The sequence below is a fragment of the Syngnathus scovelli genome, chromosome 14 (assembly GCF_024217435.2).
Source record: "Syngnathus scovelli strain Florida chromosome 14, RoL_Ssco_1.2, whole genome shotgun sequence".
Classification (NCBI taxonomy): Eukaryota; Metazoa; Chordata; class Actinopteri; order Syngnathiformes; family Syngnathidae; genus Syngnathus; species Syngnathus scovelli.
Genome location: NC_090860.1, coordinates 11,969,249 through 11,995,073, shown reverse-complemented (window position 1 = coordinate 11,995,073; position 25,825 = coordinate 11,969,249). Strand labels below are relative to the sequence as shown.

Sequence of the window (25,825 nt, the reverse complement as noted above, 5' to 3'; positions counted from 1 at the left end):
TTTATCCATTCCCTTTTAATTTGCACCTATCTTCCCCGAGCGGCAAACGGAGGAATATTAATCTTTATTGACTTGGCGGGAAAGCGTGGGGACGCATTTGGCTGTATCATTTTGACAGAATATCGTAAGCTGTTTCAGCTGTCATTTCATAGGAAGACTTAAACTTTGACCTCCACACTTTTTCAAAAAAAAAAAAAAAAAAAAGAAAATCACGAGGTAAATCCTTTTCTGTCTCCAACAAGACTTTTTGTGCTGTCACACAATCACTGCCCAGACCTGCTCCCACCAAAAAGCTGCAATTAGAAGAGGATTGCCTAAAGGCCTTCCTTCAAAAGTCTCCTTTCTAATTACTTGTGCCGCGGGACAAGTGAGGAGTCGATAAGATCGCGCCACCTTTTTTTTTTTTTTACCTGTAGCCAAAACACACGCACATAAAACTGGCAATATTGTGGAAGGCCTAGCTGCACGCTAAAAAAAAAAAAGACACCCGAGGTGATGTTTCTTTCTGATTATAATCCGCAAAAAAATGTGGAGGATTCATTTTCAGATGAAGTTTTGTTTATGGTAGAGTTACAAGTGATTACTTTTCCCTAAATAGTTCAGCCCTATTAACAAGTGATGATTTGTGTTTCGAAATGATCATAGCGCAGCAAGAAACTCAGCCGGTTCCATCACTTTGATAAAAGTGAGGGTTTGAACAAGAAAACTTTTTTTTGGGATTTCCTGAACATAGTAAGTCCTCGTCATCTTCTGGCCCTCAGGCTCCAAAACAGGAATTACAGCGCATTTACCTCAACGTGGTTGAAAGACAGAAACGAGCGCTCGCCCGTTTTTAATCAGGTACGGAGAGTGCGACACGGAGGGACACGTGCCGTTTATTGACGGGCTAAATGTGATCGGGAGGAGGCGGGCGATCACCTAGCGCGATAACTAGCGTGCACGCCCTCCTCCCTCGGCGTTCCTTATCTCCTCACATTGTTCTCCGCTTCAATACCTTTGCCTCTGGCGCACGTCTCGACAACCGGCGCTAAGCCGCAGATCCGCGATTGGGCCATTATTCTGCTTCTCGCGCTTTCTTCTCCCCTCCTTCCTATCAGTCACTGATCAAAAGTCGCCCGTTCCTGCCACTACTTAGTAAAGAGAGTAAAATGGCTGACCATGGGGGGAGGGATGATAGGGAGGTATCTCACCTAAGGCGGCGACTTTGATGAGGATGGCGTGGACGTCAGATGATATCATCTCGGAGAGCAGCGACTCCTGGTCTCGCCGCCACAGGTAGGCCAGAGGCTGCAAACCAAGACGCAAACACCTAGGGGGGGGCAGGAGAAAGTGAGAAGGGCGAAGGGGAGCTTGATTACAGTGGCTCGCCCCGAAAGTTTTTTTTTCCTCTTTCCAAAAGCTCATCAAGGAGTGCTAATTACGGGATGTAGTCTAATTAAAGAGTTGTGTTGTACGCCTTTTTGAGTGAGACTTACACATTTTCAAGACGGACCCTCTGGTAATCAGAGAGAATGGCCCCCGCAGACACCGCGTCGACACCCTCCTTTTCCTGTGGAGAGAATGAAGGAACCTTCAAACACAAACGCTCACCCCTCCCCACTTCCCTCACTTTCTACATTACGTGCGATACACTCAGCAATGACGTTTGCGTCCCGTGGGGGGCTAAAGATTGTTTGCTCAACCTACAATGGTGTTTCTAATCTGACCCGGGACGCACACAAACACAAAATGACGCGCACTCGGCGTGTCTTTCCATTCACTGTCAGGATGTTTACATTCGGGTCATATCAAAAGCACCGCCGTTCAAGCCACATTCCCTGGGGATTGATTTATTTAGCAATGAGTCCACGTTCTGTTTTCTTGCTGCCCTCATTTTGAATATTTCTCTGTACTTTTGGGGCCGTAGTGTATTTTATCAATATTCCAATTGCTTTTCATTTTTTTCCCCATATAGTGAATAACTCCAGGGAAGAACGGGAACAGGTTCTAACCGAAAGCCACACAAACAATCACAAGCAAGGTGCAGTGGTGCGTGCCCCCCACCCCCCTTCCCCTCGGTGTGTCCGACATACACCTGCAGATTCATCAGCACATTACACAGGCTGTAATTAGAAAGCCGGGCCGGCGGTGGGAGCGGTCTCCAGTAAATTACCTTGTAGACATTATCAATTTCCCTGGCTACTGGTCCTTAAGATAACCCTCGCGGTCGTCCTCCGCCTCCCCGCCGCCCGCGCTTGCTTCCTGCAATTTTTCTCTGCCTGATAAACATGCTGATTAAAGCGAGCAGCGTGTAAACCTTTGATACTTTCCTAAATGAAATCCATGCCCTGCCTGGGGCCTGATGCTTTGCTGAACACAAACACACACACAACTCCAAGTAGGCATGCCTGCTAAATGCTAATCAGATAAAAAAATGTGTGTGTGTGTGGTGCGAAATACAGTGCACTGTGAAAGGTAAAATGGGGGAACACTCAGATAAAGGTGGACCTAATGGCGTGACCTCGAGTTTAAACATCTCCAGGCCTCGGGATTCAGTACGTCTTAACGTCCCTCCGTTGTGAGAAACATTACCGTCAATCCCGCTGGCCGGTGACAGTAATTAAGTCGGACTGATAGCGTTGCGGGGCCCGGCGTAGCAGCTCAGGGGGCTTGCGGGCACAGTCGTGTAATTCGAGGTAAGCCTCAGGCCCGGAGCTCTGGTCTAATGCAATGATAACCCTTTTGCCTAAATGCAACTGTCACTTCCTAAAGAGGCCAATTAGGAGTCGCAGATTGCGACGAGGAAGGACAAAGAGACGAGTCGAAGAGAAAGGTCGGTCGGGGCTATCGAGTGAATCAACACCAATCGTATAAAAAGGGAAAAAAACAAAATGGCTGACTTCCTGTTCCATTCTGGCTAAGGGTCCTTGAAACTTTTTAGTAGAAGAGAAAGGTTGGGGCTATCGAGTGAATCAACACCAATCGTCAATAAAGGAAAACAAAAAACAAAATGGCCGACTTCCTGTTTCGTTTTGGCTAAGGGTCCTTCACTGTCTTCTTACGAGAGACACATTTCAGTCTCGCTGAGCTTGGACGGGCTCTGACAAAAACTCGGCCTAACTATCCCCGTCTTCTCCATCAGGCACAAAAAAAAAGCTATTAATGAGGATCTATGGCCCCGAGCGATGGAAGTCCTCGGTCCCCCTAGCCGTGTCCATCAGGGTACTTAGCCTCATGCAGTCATTAACTCCCGTTACTAATTGTCAAATTCATTAAACTCCTCCTTACCCCCGCATCTGGATTGTCTCCCGTGTAAATGGATGGACGAGGACTGAGTTATTAAGATGTCAGCTGCGGGGGAAGATTAGGGCCAGGAGGCACGCTTCGCAAAATAACGACACGGCCGTTAAACTCAAACCGCGAGGTAGCGTGCCTGATATACTTTGTAATTATATATACATCCATCTTGGGAGGGACATAAAAGAGGTGTTCAATTGTATTCACAGTCACGCTGCCTTCAGGTAAGACGTAGATTTGACCTATTGGTAGGACAGGAGGGAAAAATAAAATGTATTTATTTATATTTTTAGATGATGGTTGGACGGACTTTCAAGTGACTAACTCAAATACGTTACTCGCTCATCAGAGCGAAACTGCACGATATTGAGGAACAGAAGCAACCTTGACAATTAGAACACCATGAAAAATTCAAAATTCCATATTCCTGCCGAATACATAAGAACCCTCATTAGCTCCCAATGGCTGTCACTGTGACATCTTAATTATACCGCTTGACAATACAAAAGCTCCATTTAGCAAAATGCCGGGTTTCCAAAATGCCTCCTTCTGCCTATTCTGGCAACGGTAAGATGCCCGAGTCGGCGGATTTTGACTATTATGCGCCGCCTTGACAGACATCTTTATGCAAAAAAAGCAAAGGGGGGGAAAAAAAAGGTCTTTTTTATCGAGTCCAAAGTTGTTGACGCTGACTTTCCATTATGTTATTGCCTCTTGCATGTACGATGGCGGGGGAGTGGAAGGCGACAAGGTAGAGAAATTAATTAAAGTGCTTTGAATGACAGCTTGCTCAAGGGCATCGGGGCACCATGTATCGCCATCATCATATCGACGCCAACGCTAACCTCTATCCTTTACCCCCCTTCTCTTGTCAAACATTCCTCCTCCTCTCCATGCAGCTCTTCCAGGGCCCATCAAGTAAGTGAAGGGACACTTTTAATGTTCTCTCCATTAGATCAGCTGGCCACCCTATCGTCATGTAATGTAATGACATGGAGGGAACACGGCGAGAGGGGCTGGGCCAGCTCAAGTGCTTGTCGTACGTGGGGGAGAGGGCCAGCTTGGGTCAAGTGATTGTGTTTAATGCGATGCGGACCAACAGTCCCGGGGCGTGGCGGGCTGTCCCGACAAGTTGGGGTACGCGGAGCTGACTGGAAGCTTAGGGTTGGCCCTTTTTGCATCTGTGAAGATTGATATACCCCAAGGTGACCCCGGTGGTGTTTTGAAAATTCAGACCAAGAAGCCAGTTTCACTGCAATGTGACATTTTGTGATAGACCCACAAAAAAATGTGAAGTCAGACCAAAAAGCCAGTTTTACTTAGTGAGGTGACATTTTGTAGGAGACCCACAAAAAAATGTGACTTCAGACCAAGAAGCCAGTTTCACTTAGTGACGTGACTTTTTAGAGTAGACCCACAAGAAAAATGTGAAAAGTATGCTATTTTAGTTTGAAGCAACATTTTAAGGTAGTCGTCTCAATTTCCAGGGGTCCTTCAAAACCCAACGACTCAAATCTCAGTACAATGCAGCAGTGTACAACCTGACATGCGGGCTTAGCAGCTGTCTTTGCAAAGCTCCGGAAATCTTTCACCGTCATTCTCGTTGGTAAACTGGCGAGGCTTTCTTTCCTGAGCAGCTGTTGAGAGACGGGTCTGAACTCACTGACGGGATTGTAAAATGTCGCGCGTCGGTCCTCAACCATTCCAGTTTGGTGGGCTAAAAAAAAAAAAACCCATACTGCTCGCAAAACAGGTTCTTGTGATTAGATCCTCAGATACAATGAGATGTTTATTTTTATTGTTTTTTTTTCCCCATAAAGTACAGCTGTCACTATGGCTGGTGTTAATTTTATTCTCAACTATTCATGGTAGCTTTGTGCTACTGCCCACTTACAGGTCTTTAACAAGAACGTTCCCCTTTGGGCTAATAAAGGATTATTACATTATACGCTATGTAACACGCCCACAGATCATTTACAGCAATCCCGACACACTTGCCTAAGTGTAGTATATGGAATAACGGGACTGTAAGAAATCATCTAAAAAAAAAAAAAAGGTAAAGAGACTAACGTTTCATGAGTTTCCTCTCGGATATATTCAGAGAGATACATAAACACGGGCCTTGCCAGAAACCAGGCTGGGACGGAGAAGGCCACGGCCAAAGCAAGCACAAAGACCAGGTTTCAGAAAGCTCAAGGACGAAGGGAGATTTCTGTATCCCCAAAAAAAAAAAAAAAAAACTGGAAGATGGAAGGTAGTTTATCAAACGCCCGTCGGCCCGTGAATACTAGCCGAGAAAACCGATACGCTAAAGTTATTTTCTGCAGAAAGTGGAACAATGTCCCTTTGTTTTCCACATGATCGACTGCGATTGTTTTTGCAAAGAGAGGAAATGATGCAACGGCTTCCCAAAAAAAATCCAGGTTTTACTTGTCACCGATAAAAGGATAACATTTTCCGTAAAAATAAAAAAGTTGATCCCAGCTCCGTCACAGTTGGGGTAAAAGTGTCTCAGACAGAAACACACTCACAAATGTTGTTTCTGGTGAGGTCAGGTTCCAGGCTCTTGGCATGTCGGCCCGCTCGGTCCGTCCTGCCGTTCGCGGCGCGGCGCTCCAACCGACCATCACAGAGCCCGACTGGAGGAAAACACGCCGCTTTAACCGATTCTCCAGACTGCAGGTGGTGTTTTTCCAACTTGGGGTAATGGAGCCTGCCGCAAATATTTCATGTGGGGAACGGCTCGCAAAATACAACATAAAAGGAAATACATTTTGGATCTGAAGACGGCTGAGCTGTCTGTTGTAAAATACTCGGCCCGACCTGTCCTTTAAGAATATCGTCCAAATCTGCTCCAGACAGAAAACGAGCAGCCTAGCCAAAAGACCAAAACGCTAGCTTGGCAGTCGTTAGTGGCTCTTGCCTTTAGGCCCGCCCACTTCTAATAGTTCCCGCCATTTCCACGCAAGGCCGACCAACTGGCGCTACACAAAACAAGCTAACGTTAGCTGTTCCGCCATTAACAAGGACCAAAAGAGCAACACAAAACAACTTTTGGCTCCTTGTAAGCTCACTCCAAGCACAGCATTTTGTGGTACCCCCGAACCGCAAACAAGCTCACATTAGCTGGCTTATTGATCGTCTCTCCGAAACCCTTCGCCTGTGACCCCTGAGGTCATGATTTATGTATTAAGCCGCTTTTAAGAAAAATCCATTTTCCTGTTGAGCCCCCCCCCACCCCGATGAACGTCTAATGCGGCACCGCGCCGGTAATCAGAGAAGGGCTGTATGTTTGATTTCGACACCCGCCTCCGCCCTCCTCCAGCAAGTTCGCACCGCTCTGGCTTGCCTCGCAACACCTCAGCTCCCGAATCGATACAACTAAGAGATTCTTCCGCCTGCCCGACGGCCTCCTTTCTACGGCTTCCCTCCATCCCTTGCAGCGTCTCGAAATGCGTGACGACAACGCAATAAAAGCAAAAGTCAAGGACCGGTAAGGACCTTTGGAAGTTTTCGTTATCTAATACCGATGTTGATAATGTTCCTCTATCGAAGGTCACGATCTAAATTAGAACAAAAGTGCTGCACAAGAACGGATCAAGCGAAAAAAAAAATCAGTCTCAGCGATGTTTTGCAGAATGCAATACAGCGCGGCAAATTCGACTTGAAAGTAACATTTCCATCCTCGGCGACGCCGGCGTCGAGCGTGACAAAGATGTCACGCCGCCGCTAATTAAAGCTGGCGGACGGGAACGCGCGCGTAGAGATCATCTATATTTCCTCATCACTCTAATGAGCTTAAATGTCTTTGTCTGCATTCGTCAGCTCAAAGGTTACCGAGTAACAAAGTCGCCGAGTAACGTGAGTGTTTTTGCCGCTTTGTGGTATGATCGTCAGCAAGTGAGCCGCTGAAGCTTTTTGGGCCGGACTACTTCAGGAATCAGTGTTTTATTGTGTAATTTAACAATGTCAAGATGGCTGCCGAGAGGAGGGAAAAAAAAAAAAAAAAGCCTTATGAGCTACATAAAGAAAACAAGCGCACAGGCGAGATGATCTGCTTCCACCTGACCTTGAAAATACACTTCCAAACATACACATGTGCCCACGCGGGGGTCATGGGGCACAGAAAGCCCCTGTGTCAGGTCACAGAGCACAGCGAGAAGGATAAAGGATTTGAGGGATGTGATATGACTAATATGAGGGCTTTTGCAGGCCTTCGGGGGGTGGCGGTGGTGAGGCGCGACGGGGAGGGGGCGGGGGGGGACTGAGCGTTACAGCCAGGGGTGACTGACACTGCTGATCTGTATCACACATCAGAGCGCATCACACACACATGGAGTATGGAATCACACGTGCTATGTGGAGAGGAACGTTGTGGAAAATCCACAATAAGACAGCACGGGGGGGAAATTGGAAGAAATGGACTAAATCTTGAAGCAATTTAAAATAAAGTGCAGCGTCACTCGGGGACCCTCCCGTTAAAATAATCCGGGCATTATTAATCAATGTAAAAGGGAGTTCCAAACTTTCAGTTTCTTGATCCCCCTCTCATTGCCGCCTGTGTTCTTTAAATAATGAAAAATATATGGGGGGAAAAAATGCTACAAAAATTGGGTAATCTGTCTAGTTTTTTTTCTATTTGAGAAAACATAATTTATAAAAATATCATACCTTATTTATCTTCCCCAGAATAAAGCCATACTGTTATGATAATAAATGTAAAGCTGTGGTATGAAAATATTTATAAATCAAGTAAATAAAAATGCCTCACTACAGGCCTCGAAGAGAAACAAGGGTCTCTTTTCCTTCTGCCGCTTTCTCCTTCCCCAAAACAAGATTGTTCAAAGACGAGCACTTGACGGGATGGGATGGCCGGTTGTCCCGATTCACGTGGATCGGGTTACACGGTTCAAAGGCACGCTGCCATGCACGGCCAGCGGTGAGAGCAGAGGCCGAGGATAGGGCCGCATTGTCCCGCTGTCATTAGCGCTGCTGCCAGCAGATGGATGGCTCGTCACCCCCCCAACCCCTCGCTATTATGATTGGGATTCTTCTTCCTCTCTTCTCTGTCAACAAAAGGTTCTGAAGAATATGATCTCTTCCTTTGATTCTTTTCAATGGCTCCAAAGATGCAAGTGTGGAAGATCCACTTCCAGGTTTGGTCCATAGATGGCACTGTTGGCTCACGCAGACCCAAAAAAATTAAAAAATAAAAACAAGAGGAAGGGCGGGAAGAATGCTCTGCACTCAAACTCATCAACTCCAGCAGAAATTTTTCATCTTTTGCCGTGGTGTCATTTGTCAAATATAATCTTGTAACTTCTAATTAATTTGTGAATCTTTCAAAACATCACACTTTATGAACAGCTCACTTTTCACAGATAAAACTTCTTATCCACTCAACAGCTTGTCATTAAAAGGAGTGATTTCTTTTTTTTTTTTGAACTTCTCAACTATACCGCCTATGTGTTGAACATAACAAAAAAAGACTGATTTGACCTAATAACACGAGTTTGTAAACCATCCAATTTACACCGCCGGACCAAAATCCTCAGACGTCCAAGATCACAAAAGTTCTGTTTGGCTGACTTCAATCGGAGAGCGAGAGGAAGCCTGTTGTTTATGATCGCGGGTCTGCCGATGACGGCGCGAGGGCTAAACGAGGGAATCACTGGAGGTCTGGGAGCCCACGAGGGACTGCAAGCGCCGTGATCTATGGCTTGTGTGACTGAGGGGGTCAGCGCTGAGAAGCCTTGGAAATTGGGAAATTAGCAGTCTTTGGCAATTATAGAGGCCTGAACACAGGGGAGGGGTATAATACTACATACCAGAAACGTGTACAACGCTGTCAGAAAAAGGGGTACAGTAGGAGTTCATCTGGGGGCCCCTCTGGGTACAATCTACACTAATGCATACCTGCATAAGTCATTATTCAACTTTATTTATGCAGCACTTTCACCCTAGTATCTGTGACTTTTAATGTGTGTGGCTTTAAAAGGAAGAATAGGAAAAGCTTGGCTTCAACTCCTGTGTATAAAACATAAACCTTTAATTATCCAAGACGGCGTTTTGAGAGTGACGTACCAAGTACGACAGATTGAGAGCAACGACATGACTTTGTCATCTGCCGTGCAGTTTAGCAGCACTTTACAACATGTGCAAAAAGTACCGCGGCCGTTGAGCGGGCCAGATGGAATCAGACAAGTAAGGCCCCTCTGAGACGCCACTAATGGGCTACTAAGTGAATAAGAATCCAAAGAAGAGGACTTGTAAAACATCTCAGCGGCGTGACGTGTGTCGTGAACCTTAGCCGACCGGAGAAGTTTAGTGGCGCCCGGAGAGCTCGGCAAGCGCGAAGAGCGGCCAGAGGACCGAACGTCAGCCAGCTGACATGCTTTGGAAGTGGAAGAGTTACGCGAGTTTGGTGTGCCGTGAAACTTTCTGTTCACTGTCAAAAAGTTGGCAAATTTTGCTCCATAAAAATACAACACAGCTACAGCAAAGGCTTCAACCTTGATTGAGCCAAACCCAATCTGAAGCCGAGAAAATAATCATTCGGCGACTATATTCTGGAAACAGAACGGAATATGTTTTAAAAAAAAAAAAAGTTCCAAAACAGTGGCGGGCATGAAGTTACCTTGACAAGGCTTAGCAGCTGATAAAGATCCTCCACCTCATCCCCCTCCGTCTCCTGATAGTCTCTGCTGGTATTCAAGCTGGAGCCCTGGATAGTGCGTCGGTAAAGGGGCAGGTCCATGGCCTCGGCGTACAGTTCTATGGCCTGGTGGCCCACTGTTTGGTACATGTAACTGTCCAACTCATCTGAGGGGGGTTACGTGAGAAGATCAAGACATCGCTTGCACAGAGACAAGGTGTACCATTTTTTGCATTTCTTAAAAGTTCTAAGCTTGCTGGACTTAACATTTGGTGAACCCGCATAACTAATAGAGACTTAGAGATTTTCCTAATGTTTTGCCCAGCTTACGCAGCCAAATAAGTCAACAAACATCACGTTAAACTTCAACACCACTACAAATCACAACAAGAAATACAAAGCATCCTCACCTTTGTGTGCAGGGCGTAGGTTAGCCAGAGCTACAATGTGATGCCCGGCAGCCACACACTGCATCATGTTGTAACAGCTGTCTTTGCCCCCACTGGAACCATGACATAATAAACATACTATGTAAATACAATATGCGTGTGTTATAATAGCTCACGTTAGTTTGTAACAAGTTCTATTTATGGTGCCTAAACACGCTCTGTACTTGAGATACTTTAAATACAGTCACGAGTATTCCGTTACTTCCTACCGTGACAATAACACAGCTGAAATGTAATATATTCTGCTTCTTTCAAAACGACATTTGGTAACATTAAAAAGAGACATGACATTTACCTTATTAAAGCGACTACTTTCATCTTCAGAGTCACTTTGGGTATTAATTTAAAAGGTAAACACAGTAAGCCGGTGTCGGTAGGCTCGAGCTTGTCTGTTTACAAGTACACGTGACAATATTTCCGGGTTGAAAGGACCCAACTGACAAACCGTGGTGCCCAAGAATGTGCCTGATTGAAATACATGAGTAAAGCATTCCACTCTCTCTCACTTTCTCCCTTTCTCTCACTGTAACGTGAAATCAATACAATTTAAATTAAAAAAATGACAGTAATATTTTAGAACATTCTACCTTTTAATTAAAAAAATAGCTACAATAACATTATAATATAAACCAATAAAATTCCGTCTTAGTGGAAAATAACTCAGTTAAGGCAAAGCCTGTTGATTTTTGAAGGATTCAATGGACTATTATTTAGAGCACCAATGCACACACATATCTTAGTCAACATGGCTTCACACTGACACACATCCTCTGCCTCACTTTTCTCCGGGGAGACCCCAAAAGTCCATGCGCTAGTATTTGCACACATAGGTTGCACGTTTCTCCTCTGAGAGAGCGCTTTTTCGCTCAGAGGAAAAAGCCTTTGATGCTCTTTTTGCACTCTGTTGTTGTGCCAGAGACGAATAATTGCTGGCGCTTTCGTGTGCGCCGCTCACCTTCTGCCCCTAAGCGGGCCAAAGGCAATGCATTCTGTTTGAGTATACAAAATGGAGAAAGGCACCTCCTCACCCTCGCGCTTTTAACTGCATTCTCTTGTACTTTTTTTTTTTTACTTTCCAACTTGCGAATATGGGGCAAGATCTACATGATGTGCATGAGCGGAATTTGACTGAGAAGTGGAATCCCTTTTAATAACAATAAGTCAATACGGAGTCCCCAAAAGTACAGTTTCTCAATTGACTCAAGTCTCTTGTGAAGCCTTTCATTATGCACAGTGTTTATATTGTCTGGTAGGCGCCAATAAGAACACAAACTCCCAAAAGTCAGATGTATTTTTGCAGCCACAATGCTCGACAGGTAACAATTTCCTTTTAGCCCTTGGACACCTAAAATTGTGTGCAAAGCCTTTCATGGCTTGACTCGAGTAAGCATCGCTCATTTGACACGTGTTTGAATAATGACCTTATTTTGGTGATATACTCTCTCGGGTTTTGGTCGTCCTTCAGTTTTCATTATTTGAGCCGCAATATTGTTGCTACTTTGTCACTTGTATTTCATAAAACAGCACCCCCCTTTTCCCCATGTCCTTTATGGCAATTTTCAAGAAAGCCCCCCTAGGATGCCAGCAAATGTAAAATGTCCCCGCTTATTGTTTTTAATTTATACAGTTTATTACACAGACAAATAAAGAGGCTCCGATTTCACTTGCACTAGCATTTTTTTGCTGACGTTTACAGTTTATGTCCGCATTGTTGGTGCAACGGGGATAAAAAAAAAAAAAAGTGTTGATAGATAGCCCGATGGTTGTGAATATGAGACGCATAAATATGAAAGAGCGGCGGCGAGGCGTCAAATGACACCCTAGGCCCTTTTTTTCTTAAAAGAGCCTGTGCATAGGACAGGTGATTTACACACGCCCGCCGCAGCTAATTTCTGTCGCGCAAGGACACAAAAAGTTTTGTAATAAGAAGCCGCGCCTCAAATCACCGCACAATAAATTGAGTGTCACAACAAACAGGCCGGCCAAGGTTGCACTCTCTGGTGGCCTCAATTCAAAAACAGGCATGCACACACACGCACTGTTGTGAAACACGACACAGGTATCATCATGCTTTCTTTTCTATTTTCATCAATAGAAAAAAATGAGCGGGAAAATGATTAAATATGCGCCTCTATTTAAAATTTTCTTTGGCTTTTATGTAAACACTTTTATGTTGACTTATACACTTGTGCGAGAATAATATTTAAAAAAAAGTTAAGATTTTGCTTCAGTTACTATTTTATGCATTCATTTTTTTATCATAAAGCTGATCTATTAAACAAATTTTGGCTAATATTTTTTTCCCTTATCAATTCTACCTGCCATATAATTTACAGTTGCTAAATGTTTTATAATGATGCTGTTACACTTCATTTCCACCATTTCCAGTGTGTGTGGGGGGGAAACTGTTTCAAAATGCAAACAAATAGCCCCGAAAAATAATATGAATGAAGCCGCATGATGTTTAATGACAACCAAATGTTATCTTGGAGTTGTATTACATTTGCCCGGGCGTTGTTAACTCCCCTCATTGACGTTGCCTCCATCAGGGGCTCATTTTGCTCCAGAACCATCAACATAATGATACCTCTTTAGGGCCTAACCGCATCCAAATCAGTTAGTAAACAACCCAAACGGGGGGATCTGTACACATTTTTACACACAATTAACTGTTATCACGAGAGGCTTAAACGGATTAGTAGGCCCATTAATGTCGGAGGCTAATCGCTCCTTGATTGGAAATGTGAGACAACGTGAAATCAAGTCAAAAGGCCTTTTGGATCCAAATGGTCTTCAACAGTGTTTTTGTCTCAGTGCCCCCATGAAGACTTGGCTCCTACGTCGTCTTTCCATTTGGCTTGTAAACCGCTTTCACATACGCGGATGATTAATGTTTCGCCTCAAAAGTCTCCCCCCCCCCCCGCCTTCTTTAGCTAACTATTATTTCACCATTTAAATCAGGAATTAGATAAGCAACGCAATGCTGAATCAGTCCTTCTTGTATATTTATGATTATATTAAGATAAACCGGACAGATTTGGCTTCTATTTAATCTAGGGGGATACAGTAGTGTATTTCAAATATTGTTCCATTTGCATAATGGAAAATGAAGCGAGCAAACAAAACATTATTACGCCAGCCAAATTAAATTACACGCTATACAATTTTAGGGCTAATTGGCATTTGGGAAAAAGTCCATCCGGCATGAGACATGTGCAGTCCTTTCCTTTATATGATAATAATAATAATAAATATGATAGTTTATGAATGTTTGTGTCATATTTACAATAATAATTACAAAAATAATAATAATTATTATAATAATGGTGTAAAATCACATAGTAAGGATCAAATGTTAATTTGGATATTCAGTTCACTCCATTTCCATTTTACGTACCCAAAAGTTTTTCCCTTTTCCGTCAAGTGTGCGTGTGGGAAAGACTGCTAGTTCCAAAATTGTGGCCAGTTACTGTATATTGACATGGATTTACAAGGACGGTTTTCATTTTCTCATTGAAATCAATGCAAACAAAACAGAGTAACCAAAATGTCCCCCTGAACTCTTCAAGTTTCATAGTCTCTCCCTAAAGCGATAATTTCCTTATCCGTTAAAGATGACTTTCCAGGGTCCAGGCCAGGCAAAAAAATCCTTTCCTACAAATGTAATTTCCTCAAACGCTTGTCCTTGATGTGAAATCTTCTGGCCTCCCTTCCAACATCCCGGACACCCCAAATTACAGGCTCGCTGCTGTGAAGCTGCAGCCAAAAAGGATGTGGTCCGTGAAAGTAGGCCCCCGTCTGGATAATTATCACGCTGCCAACGCAAACTGCACGCACGGCCGTCACCTGAGCCAAAGGCTGATACGGGATCTTACGCTAATGGCTCGCAGAGACGCTCGCTTCTGTCATGCGGCCTTTTTCGCCAAGACGTTTTAAGATACGCAAGCAGCAAAACCACAAACAATTGCACAAGCCTCCCAGATTAATCCAAAACAATTCAAACTGGCTCATCAGCTCAAAAGTTGCGTCATAAATGAATATTTTTTTTTTTTCCAAGATGCAATCTCATTCCATCAATTTGGGAGGTACATATATATATAAAAAAGCGTCGCCCTAATTAGTTTGCTCTCCCAACGACAGCCACCAAATGTATTCCCAATCGGGTATTACTGTAGATCTTGCAATCAGAATATTGGAGCTGACATCAGAGTTTGCCAATTCCCCCAAACACACACACACACACACACACACATACACACAGAGGTTCAAAGATCCTCCCGGGCCTGTTATGGCTTTCCCTGGTGATCAAGTGTGACACTCGGCAAACACAAAAGCCTCAACCCTCTCGTGGCTGCGCCTTGCTTTTCTTGGACCGCAAAAGTCCGCCGGCTGCCAAGTTGGCTTGGCAAAAACGAGCTCTCATATCTCTGCAGAGTGTGTGTGTTCGTGTGTGTGTGTGTATTTGTGGTTTGTTGATGCGTTGAGTGTATCACAAGGCCCCATGTTTGGATTTCCATATTTAAATGATGTCACTTGGATTCAAAGCCACCACCACCACCAAATAGTTTGATCCGTGAATTTATATTTCCACTATTTCCAACGGGAGGAACAGCCTCGAACTTGCCTACAAATATTAGAAAGAAAAACAAAGCGCCATCTCTCGAGTCATGATGCAACTCCCTTTTTTCCACATGAATCCATTACCCGCTTCGACGTGTCCTTTCATCTCTCCATCTTCTCATCTGCGGTTTTCGTTTCCCTCTTGCGGCGCGACGTCACCTGCGCCAGGTCAGCCAGACCGTCAGATTCGACGCCAGAGCGCTGCGAGCTCAAACGTCTGCAGTTCGTCTTGTGGTTTTTGGAGTCGGGACGTCTTGCTCTGACTTGGCGTCCAATGTCAACACTTGCTCGGAAAGGGGCTAGTCCTTTCGTTTTTTAGTCCTTCTACGGATATGTCTTAGCATCAAGCTAGCAGGCTAAAATGATTTGAAGAAAATAAATTAAACAAGTTGAAGCCCCTTTTTTTAATTCTTCAAATCATAGCATTTGTTAACTTGAGTCTGACTTGAGTCATGTCAGCATGTGTTTATCTGGAAGTGGGAAAGAACGGCCGGCCTCTGATGGTTCATTTCTAACGCGGTGACTAACCGTAAATAACAAACAAAATCCAAGGCCTCGTCCTACAGCCACACGGGAGATGACCTTAAGTTTATGACCTGCAACCTGTTGGACCTGAGCGATTGCTTGTCAACCTCACCCCCCCCGACCAGATAGAGTCTCACCATCAGCAGGCCCAGCTTCGGCTTTTACGAGAAGGATTTCACGCACCGAGCCCAATACTCCAATACTTACTGGAGCTTGGTGATTAAAGTAAATAAAAATGAAGGGGGGCGGCTCTAAAAGACAGTGATTTAGTGAGCTGTTGTCACAGTTCAGTAAGGGGGTGACCTGCTGGGGTGGTGTGGCCAAAATACGTGTTGCAGTATTGCACAGTTTTCACGCAAAACTTTTAAGCATACAGATTAATTAATATTTATTTAATTGTTTTATTTATTTTAAAATTTTTGTATGTTTTATTTATAATATTAAACATTTATTCCTGCTTTAATATTTCTTATAATGGTCACATACAATACTGCTTTTCTAATTATTTATTCAATACAGTATGTGTTGCCATTTTTTTTTAAATAATTTACTTTATTTGACAATTGCCTGTCGACTTCCTCCTATTTCTTAAAAGTAACTATTACTGTCCTGATCTCCGTTCCAATTGGTTACACGTGTTCATGGCTACCATGTGCGATGCGATAGAGTTAACAGACTTACAGTCGGACTGGAAAAATAAAAACAGAGTGGAATGGAACACGGAGTCCCTGACCCGCCGCTCACCTTCCCCATCACCTTGTAAAAAATAAAAAATAAAAAAAATAACGACGAGTCCATCATTTCCACCCTTACAGGATTCATCTGCTGGCCTCTCATCTGACAGAGTGGCCCGCGATGCCTTCAAGTGCCAGCCAGGCTATAAAAGACACATCCTGACGGGCCCTCCTTCCTCTGTTGTGTTTAATAGCCGTCGCTCGCCGTCTTCTCCCCCCACCACCTGACCCTCGAGAACTCCGCACCACCCACTCTCAGTCTCAGACCCTTGGCTCACCCCTCGCGTTCAGGGTTCAGGGTTAGGGCAGCAGACTTGTCAGCCGATTGGACCGCTGCCCAGAAGAACTGAGACGGAAGAGACCATAAAGACCCCGCGACGTCTTGAAAGTGTTTATAACATCTTAAATTTGGGGAGTGCAGACATTTACTGTATGTGAAAAGCAGATTAGGAGGGAAAAAAAGTATTATCTGTCCAAAAAAAAAGTTGGTGCTGCTGTTTTGGTTTGCAACAGGGTTGGAATTCAGGATAATGCACATGTCAGTTTCCATGTAACATTTGGTAGAGTAGATTTGTCTACTTAGAAAAAAAAAAAAAAAGGATTTCCACGCTCGCAGAGTATTATTTAAGAGCCTGGGCTCTGCCGCTTCCTGTTTCAGGACAAAGCGAGCGCCAACATCTCTGCACTTGACTCATATTTTTAGCCTGCTGGCCTGTGAATCTCTTGACAATTTATGTTCGAGGTCCTTCGGTTTCCTGTTGAAACTAAAAAGCTCGGCGTGTAATCACACGGCGGGCCGACACAATAGATTTCTATCAGGGATGGGGGAAACTTTGCTAAATTCTAATTTTGAAAAAAAAAAATGCTCACGTAAATGTAAATCTACCACCTGCCATATTGCACCCGATGATGTCATCGCAAAACACTTACAATAATTGCCTTGATTAATATTCAAAGCCGAGCTTTCATCAATCGGTCTTGAGTGACGCGTGGAAAAGGGCCAACGTGGGCGCGCGGCATTTTCCGTCGTTCTAAATTACGAGGAACATAAAACAACAGGGATCCTTTTTGACAGTAACGGCGTAAGCCATGGAATGGCGTCATGAGAAGCGTCTGCGGGGTCACTTCTCTCATGTCAAGTACGTGGATGCGACAGTGTTTACCTACGTTCATCCTGTCTGCGCCGGCCGGCCGACCCGTCGTCGGCTCGGATCTGAGGACAGGTTTCCTTCTGGCGAGCTGGCTAATTGTTTAGAAGGAAGACGGTGAAACACAATCTATAAACAGCCCGGTTGTACGGGGTGCCAGAGGGCCTGGGACAGAAGCTGACCTGTCATATTACGACACGGGCGAGTATTTAAAGAAAACCATCCGCGCAAACACAGCGTCGTAAAACGTGGCGCCGTTGAGGAAACATCAAATTCAACGTTTTGTGTCATATTTTCAACTTATTCAAAAGTCTCAAACCGACCTTGGCTGCTCTCGGCACACGGAGGGGATATTCAGACCATCGTGTTCAGTGTGACAAATTGATCGGAGTCAATTGAGCTTCTATTATTAACCTCCTATGGTTCACTGTCAATTATCTGTCCCATTAACTCTGCAATACTGTATGCAATATGTATTTAACATTCTCCGGTATCCGGCGCGGCTGAAGCTAATCTCCGATCGTTGGGTGGCGGCGTTGGTGGGGAAAAATAAAAAAAAAATGAAAAAGAAAGGTCCGGAAATGATGGCTGTTAATGTCAATTCATTTTAATTAGATTTAATGAAGTGGTTGAGGTCATTTATACTTCTGTTACCGAGCTCTTTTAAGATTTATAGAAATAATAAGGAGCACTTATAGACCATAAATTCGCCTACATTGGCTCGATGCTCTTAAAGTCAGGGCATGAATATGTTTTTTTTTTTTTTTTTTGGCAATGATGACTATATTAAAGATAATATTACAGTCCACTTCAGAGATGGTTGTGAATTTCTTATATCTATTAAAAAGATGTGAATGAATGTGAGAGGAAAAGATGACTGCAGCAAAAAAATAAAAGATTGCTGGAAGCTAACATGAGGAAAATAGTGAGACTGGTGGAATATAGTGAAAGTTTTTCAGGGACAAACAAAAATCTGACAATAACTGAGGCTTCTTACAATTGCCATGAAGGAAATACGAAATAAATATAAGTAGAGAATATAACAACATGCTAAGCTAATGTTAGCTTGTGCGTTTATTACTATTATTATTTGATACAATGTGAAAATGTCCACTCCTACATAAAACACGAGTGTCTTAATTCAGAATGTGGACATCCTCTCTTTGTCAAATGTCTATTGCCAGATTTTTTTTTTCTTTTTTGCTAATGGCTCTTCATTGGGAGATTTATGATCCAGACATGGGACAATCACAGTAGGGGGGCAAAGACTCGCCCGGGGGATGATTTACAGTTTGTAAGAAAGGCTTTTTTGAAATTAAGCTCTGATTAGAAAGTGCACACAGTCTGACCCGCTAGTGGTGCAAACAATGTCACATCCATTTTTGCGGCTGGCCTCATTACGCAGTCTCGGTCTCTCTGACTGACACGTCGTTATTTGTCCACTCGCACGTCTCCGCCATTAACGTGTGATAAATTAGCACCAAAACGTGTGTGTCATGACGGAGCTCGGGAGGGAAATGCTTGACGTGCTTTCGTTGATTTGGGGCGTTTATTTGGACGCCCTCTAGAGGACAAAAAGGGGCACCGCTGGTATTTATTATTGTAAACGACAAAAACCTTTTCACTTTGGTGCGTTTACAATATGGCCTAGTTAATAACGCCTTTTGGTCATCGAGCAACATGTGTTGGGCCTCAGACGCTATCAAGCCAAATCTAGAATCAATTTCCTGCACTGACACTAAATGTCCACAAAGCCTGCCTACATCCCCCTAATGTCTTCCTCCTCTGCTTGGAGATGGCGTACGTTTAATGGGAGCCTCCATCTGCCCGTGCCGCCCCCGCATTAGAGCTCCACGGCGTGGGCCCCCGGCGCTTTCCATTTTCTGGGAGTGTGATTATTGAGGGGCTGATTACAATGTCTGCAACCGGGAAGTGCTACGCTGGTTGACAGCTGGGCAATCTCAGCGCGAGACACAGCGGCTGAAGACTTAATGACGCTTGAAACTCGGACGCTCTTTGCAAGTACGATCCAGCTGCTTTTGTCACCAGTTGGACTGATGTCTGGCAAGGTGTGGAATCCGTTGGACTGGAGAATCGGTAACGGACACAAGGTTGGGGAGTTGGTAATTAAGTTTGGGATACTCGGGGTGATTCTTTTGTTTAATAGGATTAAAATGAACAGGGGAAAATGAATGAAGAGGTCAGCTGGTCACTGAGAGGAAGACACCTCTTAGTGTTTGACAAACACCTGAAATGCCCCCATGTTCTTTCCTCCAGAAGTGCCTGTGGTGGTCTCCAAATGCCTTCTTGTTTTTGAGGGGTACTCATCGCCTCATCCCTGCCTTGAGGCAAAACTTCATCCCCATCTCGGCTGTTTTATTCCCCCCCCCTCTTCTTCTACCGTCTCATCAACCGCTGTCTGCTCGATACAGGCTCTCGGCACGTCTCTTTTTCTTCTCTCCCCCTGCTTCCCCTCAGGGCAGCAGGTTTGCCGAGGAGTCTATCGCGGCGATCAGAGCGGGGCAACCTGTATTCTGGACAGGCGGGCCACATGGGGGCACACCTTGCCTGAGGATAGGTCCGCTCACACTGAGGGTGAGGGAAGTGCCGGGGCGGGTGAAGGCCAGGCTGCTTGGACGCCTGCGTGAGGAGCGGGGAGGCGGAGGCTGGTGGGGAAAGGGGGCAGGATGTTGGGACGGCAGAGCCTGAAGGGGAGGCCCAGGGAGGCAAATGAGGTGGTGCGAGGGGTTGGGGGTGAGGGGCTCGAGATGGTGGAGCCAGAAGGGGTCAAGGGTTGTGAGGAAGGTCTGCATGGTCCAGCTGAGGCTCTACTGATCCATGCTTGAGTGGAGCTGACAGGTGAGAGTGCAGCATCGTCACTAAGGTGGAGATGATGATGGGGAGGGGGGGGGCAGAAGCCTGAGATGGAAGCCGGATCGAGGAGGGCGACGGGAGAAACTATTGCAGCCTGCTGTGAAACTAAAGCTCAACTGGAGTGTGCAGTCTCACTAAAAGCATTTAAAAGTCAAGCAGTCTCGCCGCCGTGTAGCTTTTCATTCACGGCTCCACCTAGTGTGACAAGCGGCCATGTGGTCGTTCGCCGCGCTCCCGGGAAATAGGACTTTCTGTCACTTCGGCTACGGATCACACGGCAGGCTAGTGGCTTCCGTAGTTTGCCTGCAATTGCGTTTGCGACAAACCGCGTGGTGGAAATGCTCCATCTGCTCAGCCGCCTGAATTTCCATGTCCACGCCGACCCGATTCCATCACCTACGCCGGCGTCGGAGGGGGAAGGAATGGCTCGTGGTGGTGCGGAGGGGGAGGTTGGGGGACTATACACAAAAAGTCACCCTGAATCTGCCAGCTGATTAATCAAGGGCGATTCGGCGGCAAGCGCAGCCTACCCGCTCCTTCCTGGCTAGTCCGTGTGTATTTATTCAGAGTAACCCGTGGCCGGTCATGCCTGACCTCAAACCATCAGGAGCAGCCACAGTTGCGCCCAAGCATAAACAAAAAAAATGCGTAATGAAGGTAAGAGGACAGAGCGCGCAGGAGGGAGTAAGAAATGAGGGGGATGGGACCTCGTGGTCTTTCTTTCGTCTCAGATAGAGATCTTGAACTTCACAGCAGAGTGCACGGGTCCAGACACCGAGACCCGATAGCCGCCTGCGCGCTGGTGTTTACTTCTCGCTTGACATGGGAAGGGAAGTCATTGACCTATGTCAGAGCAGCCAGGGTTCATCCATCTTCCAGGCTGTAGGTATGTTTTGTTGGGATTTGAGTAGCCGGCGGGAGACGGGTAGGGGGGCCTTCTTGCTAGCATGAAAGAGAATCGGAACACCGGGCCAACGGACCGTGAGACTCCATCACGGAAATGACTGGTCCAGGTTGGTCCAGTCATGAATGACCTGGAACCTCTTCCAGTGGACTTGGGCAAAGAGAGGATACCATGGACTGGTTTCTCGGATAGGTGGGCACAACTCATCTCCCATAAACAACTTGAAGTGAGAATTTGAGTTTGACACAGAAGTGCATAGAGTTCTGATATTTAGACAGAGTCTCAGCCAATCACAGGGAAGATGTGGTTCAACTCCCCGACTGGGACTTAGCTCCTTTAGTCGAATGTCTTGGGTTGCTGTAGTTTCCAAAGCAATCAAGTTCACACTAAACTGACGCAAAGCAACAAGCTTGATCCATTTCATCATCTTGCGATGATGGAAAGCCGGGCAACTCCAAAGAAAGAGAAATATTGATTGAACATGAAGGTTAGCCGTAAGTCTGCCATGGTCAAGTCTCGACGGGTCCTGTCTGATACCGAGAGATTTGTCTGTTGTTATCTTTTGGAGAGAGAGAGAAAAAATAAACAATATAAAAAACACCGTGGATCCATCTGTCCGTCCGTCCGTCCGTCCGTCTACAACAGCTGAACGGGAGCTGATTAAATCCTTGCATGTTTTTTTACGTGTCATCAATTTCTGGCTAGAGTCCCCAAAGTTATTCAAAAGGCAGAAGTCCTCGGTGACAAGGGCAGGTAGCAGGTGTCCTCGTGTTTGGTAAGTAAACTTCACTGCGCCGACTGACATTTTCAGGCGAGCGTGTGCCCAGCCGCCACCTGGCGCTGGCATCCAAGAGGAGAACAGGACAGGTGAGCAGCACAGTGCATCCCAGCACAGCTTGTTGGGTTCTGACCCGCCACACAAGTCTCCTACCCTTGCCCCTCCATTTTTTCCCCTTCCTCCAAGTAACAAGAAACTGCTTGTCTTCTGTGGTGGCAAACAGGTGACGGGTAGACAACGGGAAGGGCAGGAGGGGAAGTAATACGACGGTAAACAAGTACGTCCTGCATCTGTCTGGCGATGCCGTCTGCAAGGCCTGACATCGAACAGCTGTTTGTGTTATCAGTCGCTTTTTTATTTAGATCATATAAATCGGGTTCTATTTTACATGCATAGTATATAGTATTTATTAATTATATTTGCATATAAATAACATTAAAATAAAATTTAAATTTATTGTTTTAAATTTAATTTACTAAAATAAATTTAAAAAAATCAGATAATATATACAAGAATGAATCTGGTCTTATATTTAGAATAAGCTCTGATATCTACAATCTGTTTCCAATACCACAATGCATTATTAATGCCGAAATATCCCAATATTTCTAGACAGGCATACAATTGGGCAACCTTGAGCTTTCACCATGACTGGGTGACAGCTCCCCCGCAAACCTGCCCCCCCTCCTTCCCCAAGTGCAGGTTGTCAGTGTCAGGACGCAAAGTAAAGCGGGACACATGTGGCTCCATGAGGGAGGGGTGGGGGGGCCTCCAAAGTCACTCATAGACTTCCTGTCATGGCTAAGTAGACAGGTGCTTACTGTTAACACCTCACTAATATCTGCATGCATATTTATGATTCACCCACCCTCCTCCTTCATAATGCTCGTTAATGTCACAGATGCCAAATATGGCCTTTAAATAAAACCAAATCCGCATAAAAACAGCTTTTAAAGTTTCTGACCTGCTTTAAATGTGTCGCTTCTCGACTGTGTCTTTGATCAAGGCTTTTTAGTTGTTATTCGCTGATGCAAATGCAAATTGTAAAATCCACCACCAAGCATCTCAACACTCGTAAGTGCGGTTTCGATGTCCAAGTGCTCCTGCCATGGCAAACTTTGGCCAATTGGGGATAGAACGAAAAATGTGCAGCTGGCTTGGCAGTCTCCCGAGGATTTGCGCAGTGATTGCGGCCTAATTCCGACTCCCGTTCCGTAACCGCGCGGCTCTAAATTCCCATGAAAACTTGGCCTCGGATTGCCGTACTTAAGAGAAAACGGTATAAAGACAGTTCCAAGATCAGAATATTCCCATCCCATTTAAAAGTGGGCTTATTTACGGGCATTGTGCGTACATGGCCGAAGACATACGATTCATTAAAATGGAATTAAAAGTTAAGGTTTGAACTAAATCAAAAATGTCTTTTCTTTGGTCCAAAGTATCCGTTTTGTACCTTTATTCGCCGCCCCATTACTAACGGTCCCCGCCGCTTTAACGAGGCCCCCCGTGATCTCCGCGAGTGGCGGCCGCGTGTCACTGCCCTCCCGGGGGAGCCCGGCTAATTACCGGCATCTTCTGTTCCTCGCTCAACGTGGCGATAATCACGCCGCCGCCAACATCTGCTTCGAGAGCCCGAGTGGCTTAAGCCTGTCACGCCGCGACTTCCCGTTGTCAGGCTTGAACTTTGACCCCGCCGGCGGGCTCATTTGTTTATAGCGAGAGAAGGGAAAGGGTGACGTGACACGGCAATGTAACGATTGTTCGGCTTTTGAATATGGATGCGAAGGTTGAAGCGGGGCTCAAACTGCTTCGGGCTTGTTTGAACTGGAATTTTTGATTCTTGGTTTTAGGATGTGACAGCTCTTGGGATTATCACCCTAGGTGTAGTTTGAAAGCAAACTCAACAGGATTTTAGAATAGAACCATGCTATCAAAAAAAAAAAAAAAGAAAAGTGCAAAACATTTAAGCTTTGAAAAACTGTCGCTGCTGTGCCGAGAACGTCTTTAAGTGCAGCATTGGCGGGCTAGCGTGTGACAGGTATGTTTTGGTCTCAGTTGACAGTGCGTGATGCTGAGTGCCCCCGCCAAGCTCTTAAAAGCACAATAGCGGACCTAAAGTGTCAGAGCGCATAAATGTCGACGGTGAGAGCCACAAAAAAAAAAAAAAAAAAAAAAAAACTTTGACAGCACCAAAATGCTTTCTTGTGCTTTTCCATGTACTGGAAATGACCACGTTCAGGTCTTGAGTGGCGCTTGATGACTGACGGAAGGAGAGTCTGTTTGAAGTAAAAATTGGATTTCTTTTTTGGGGAATTAATCGAAGGGCTACCAAAAATGTTGCCTTTGGAAATGCGTTATAGTAAAAAGGCAGCCGTCAGGTGAAAATGAATTTCATCTAAAGCCCGCTCAGGTCAACGCTATCGACCACGTGTAACCTCGACGCGTTTAAAGGGCAAGCGTGACCGAATTAACATAGCGTGTTACTTGATTAGCAAGCGGCCGCTGCGGTGCTAGCTGTATCAATTCCACTGTTAGCTCTCCTCAAATCTAATCCCGCCTTGTCATATCCTGCCGGTGGGCCGCGTCTAAACTTATTTGTCAACGTTTAGTCGAGGCTAATCAGGATCAATCCGTGCGAGCGTTTGCCCTTGATCCGGCCCGGGTGGTAGGGATCAATAGGGAAATTGATCAATAAGTGATATCGAATGCGTTCGGGGAGGTCAGCCGGGCTCGGCTAATCGGTTTAGGTCGCCCGCGGGCAGGGAAATGGCGGCTAAGTGAAGATTAAGTAGCGGCGAGGCCTGCGGGGAGCGACCATGTCAGGAAAGATCTAGCGAAGACCTAAACTGTGTGATGGATTGTTTTTGAGTTGATGGAAGAAGTCTTCAGTAATTAAAATATATGACATTTGTATTAAAGATGCAAAAATATTGTTTAAAGCAGTCTGTAGTAAATAAATAATTTTATTTTATATATTTATTAAATAAAAAAAATATATATTCATAAAATATATTTAATATATTACACTATATATTAATATATACACACGCACGCACACACATTCATGTATATATTTCCGCACCTGACCACGTCTGGTCCCCGCAGCCCCGCCCAGCGCAGAACAACCACCGCTCGCCTGCTCGGACACGGGGGATTTAACGGGTGACCCTGGGCTGCACGCGGGGTCCCCCGCCCGCCCGCCGCCTGGGCTCATCCAGCCGTAAAATGAGGCGCGGGCCGGACCGGGCCGGTAATGAGAAGTGGCATTTTGCGCGGGATAACCTCGGGAAAATGACTTCTATAAATAAAAGTGTACCTTGGCTCAAGACGGTGCGCGAGGGGGCTTTCTGCGGAAAGGTCATCTATTGCCAACTCCCCCCATGCAGTCTCCACGCTCCTGTTTTGCCTTCTCAGCCGCCTCTTTTATCTTTCCCCATCGTTTATACGGCGTCTATCGGGTGTTTTGAACTGCATCAATACACCGCGTTATCATTCGCGTGGCGCGACCTTCACAATAGCGTTCTCATATGTCTCGTGATTTTCGTCTGCGTGACCTTGGTCAGGCATCCCAACACACAAGGCCGGCGTGTGCGCTTGGAGCTCAGACACACGCAAACATGCGCCTTAAAGTGTTCGTATTTTTGATGTCGTTGATGTGAAAATATATGTTCATACTGTTTTTTCTTTCTTCAGAACAATTAAGACTATTTTCTATATTATAATATGTATTTTTAATATTAATAATAATAATAAATATAATGGATATAATAATAATACCAACAACAATAATAATTATAATACTTGTATTTAAATTTCACTATGTTAGCAAACCAGAATTTTTTCACATAATATTAGCTGCTAC

General features: G+C 45.1%; 1 protein-coding gene across 24 annotated transcripts in view; it reads right to left on the bottom strand.

Annotated features, from left to right (window-relative positions):
- Positions 1-25,825, bottom strand: part of dph6 (diphthamine biosynthesis 6) — a 94,424-nt gene that overhangs the window by 24,516 nt on the left and 44,083 nt on the right. For 19 of the 24 annotated variants that reach the window (XR_011088060.1, XR_011088061.1, XR_007485792.2 and 16 more), the window contains 4 exons: positions 10,342-10,433; positions 9,914-10,098; positions 1,476-1,549; positions 1,191-1,309 (listed from right to left, as the gene is read on the bottom strand). Coding sequence is in view for 12 of the 24 variants with exons in the window: in XM_049740495.1 (XP_049596452.1) it covers positions 1,191-1,309; positions 1,476-1,549; positions 9,914-10,098; positions 10,342-10,433 (470 nt within the window). In the remaining 12 variants the exon portion in view is untranslated. Of the gene's footprint in view, positions 1-1,190; positions 1,310-1,475; positions 1,550-4,817; positions 4,994-9,913; positions 10,099-10,341; positions 10,434-10,675; positions 10,827-25,825 lie in introns of those variants that run through there. The other 5 variants (XM_049740504.1, XM_049740503.1, XM_049740500.2 and 2 more) reach the window with 3 other exon arrangements.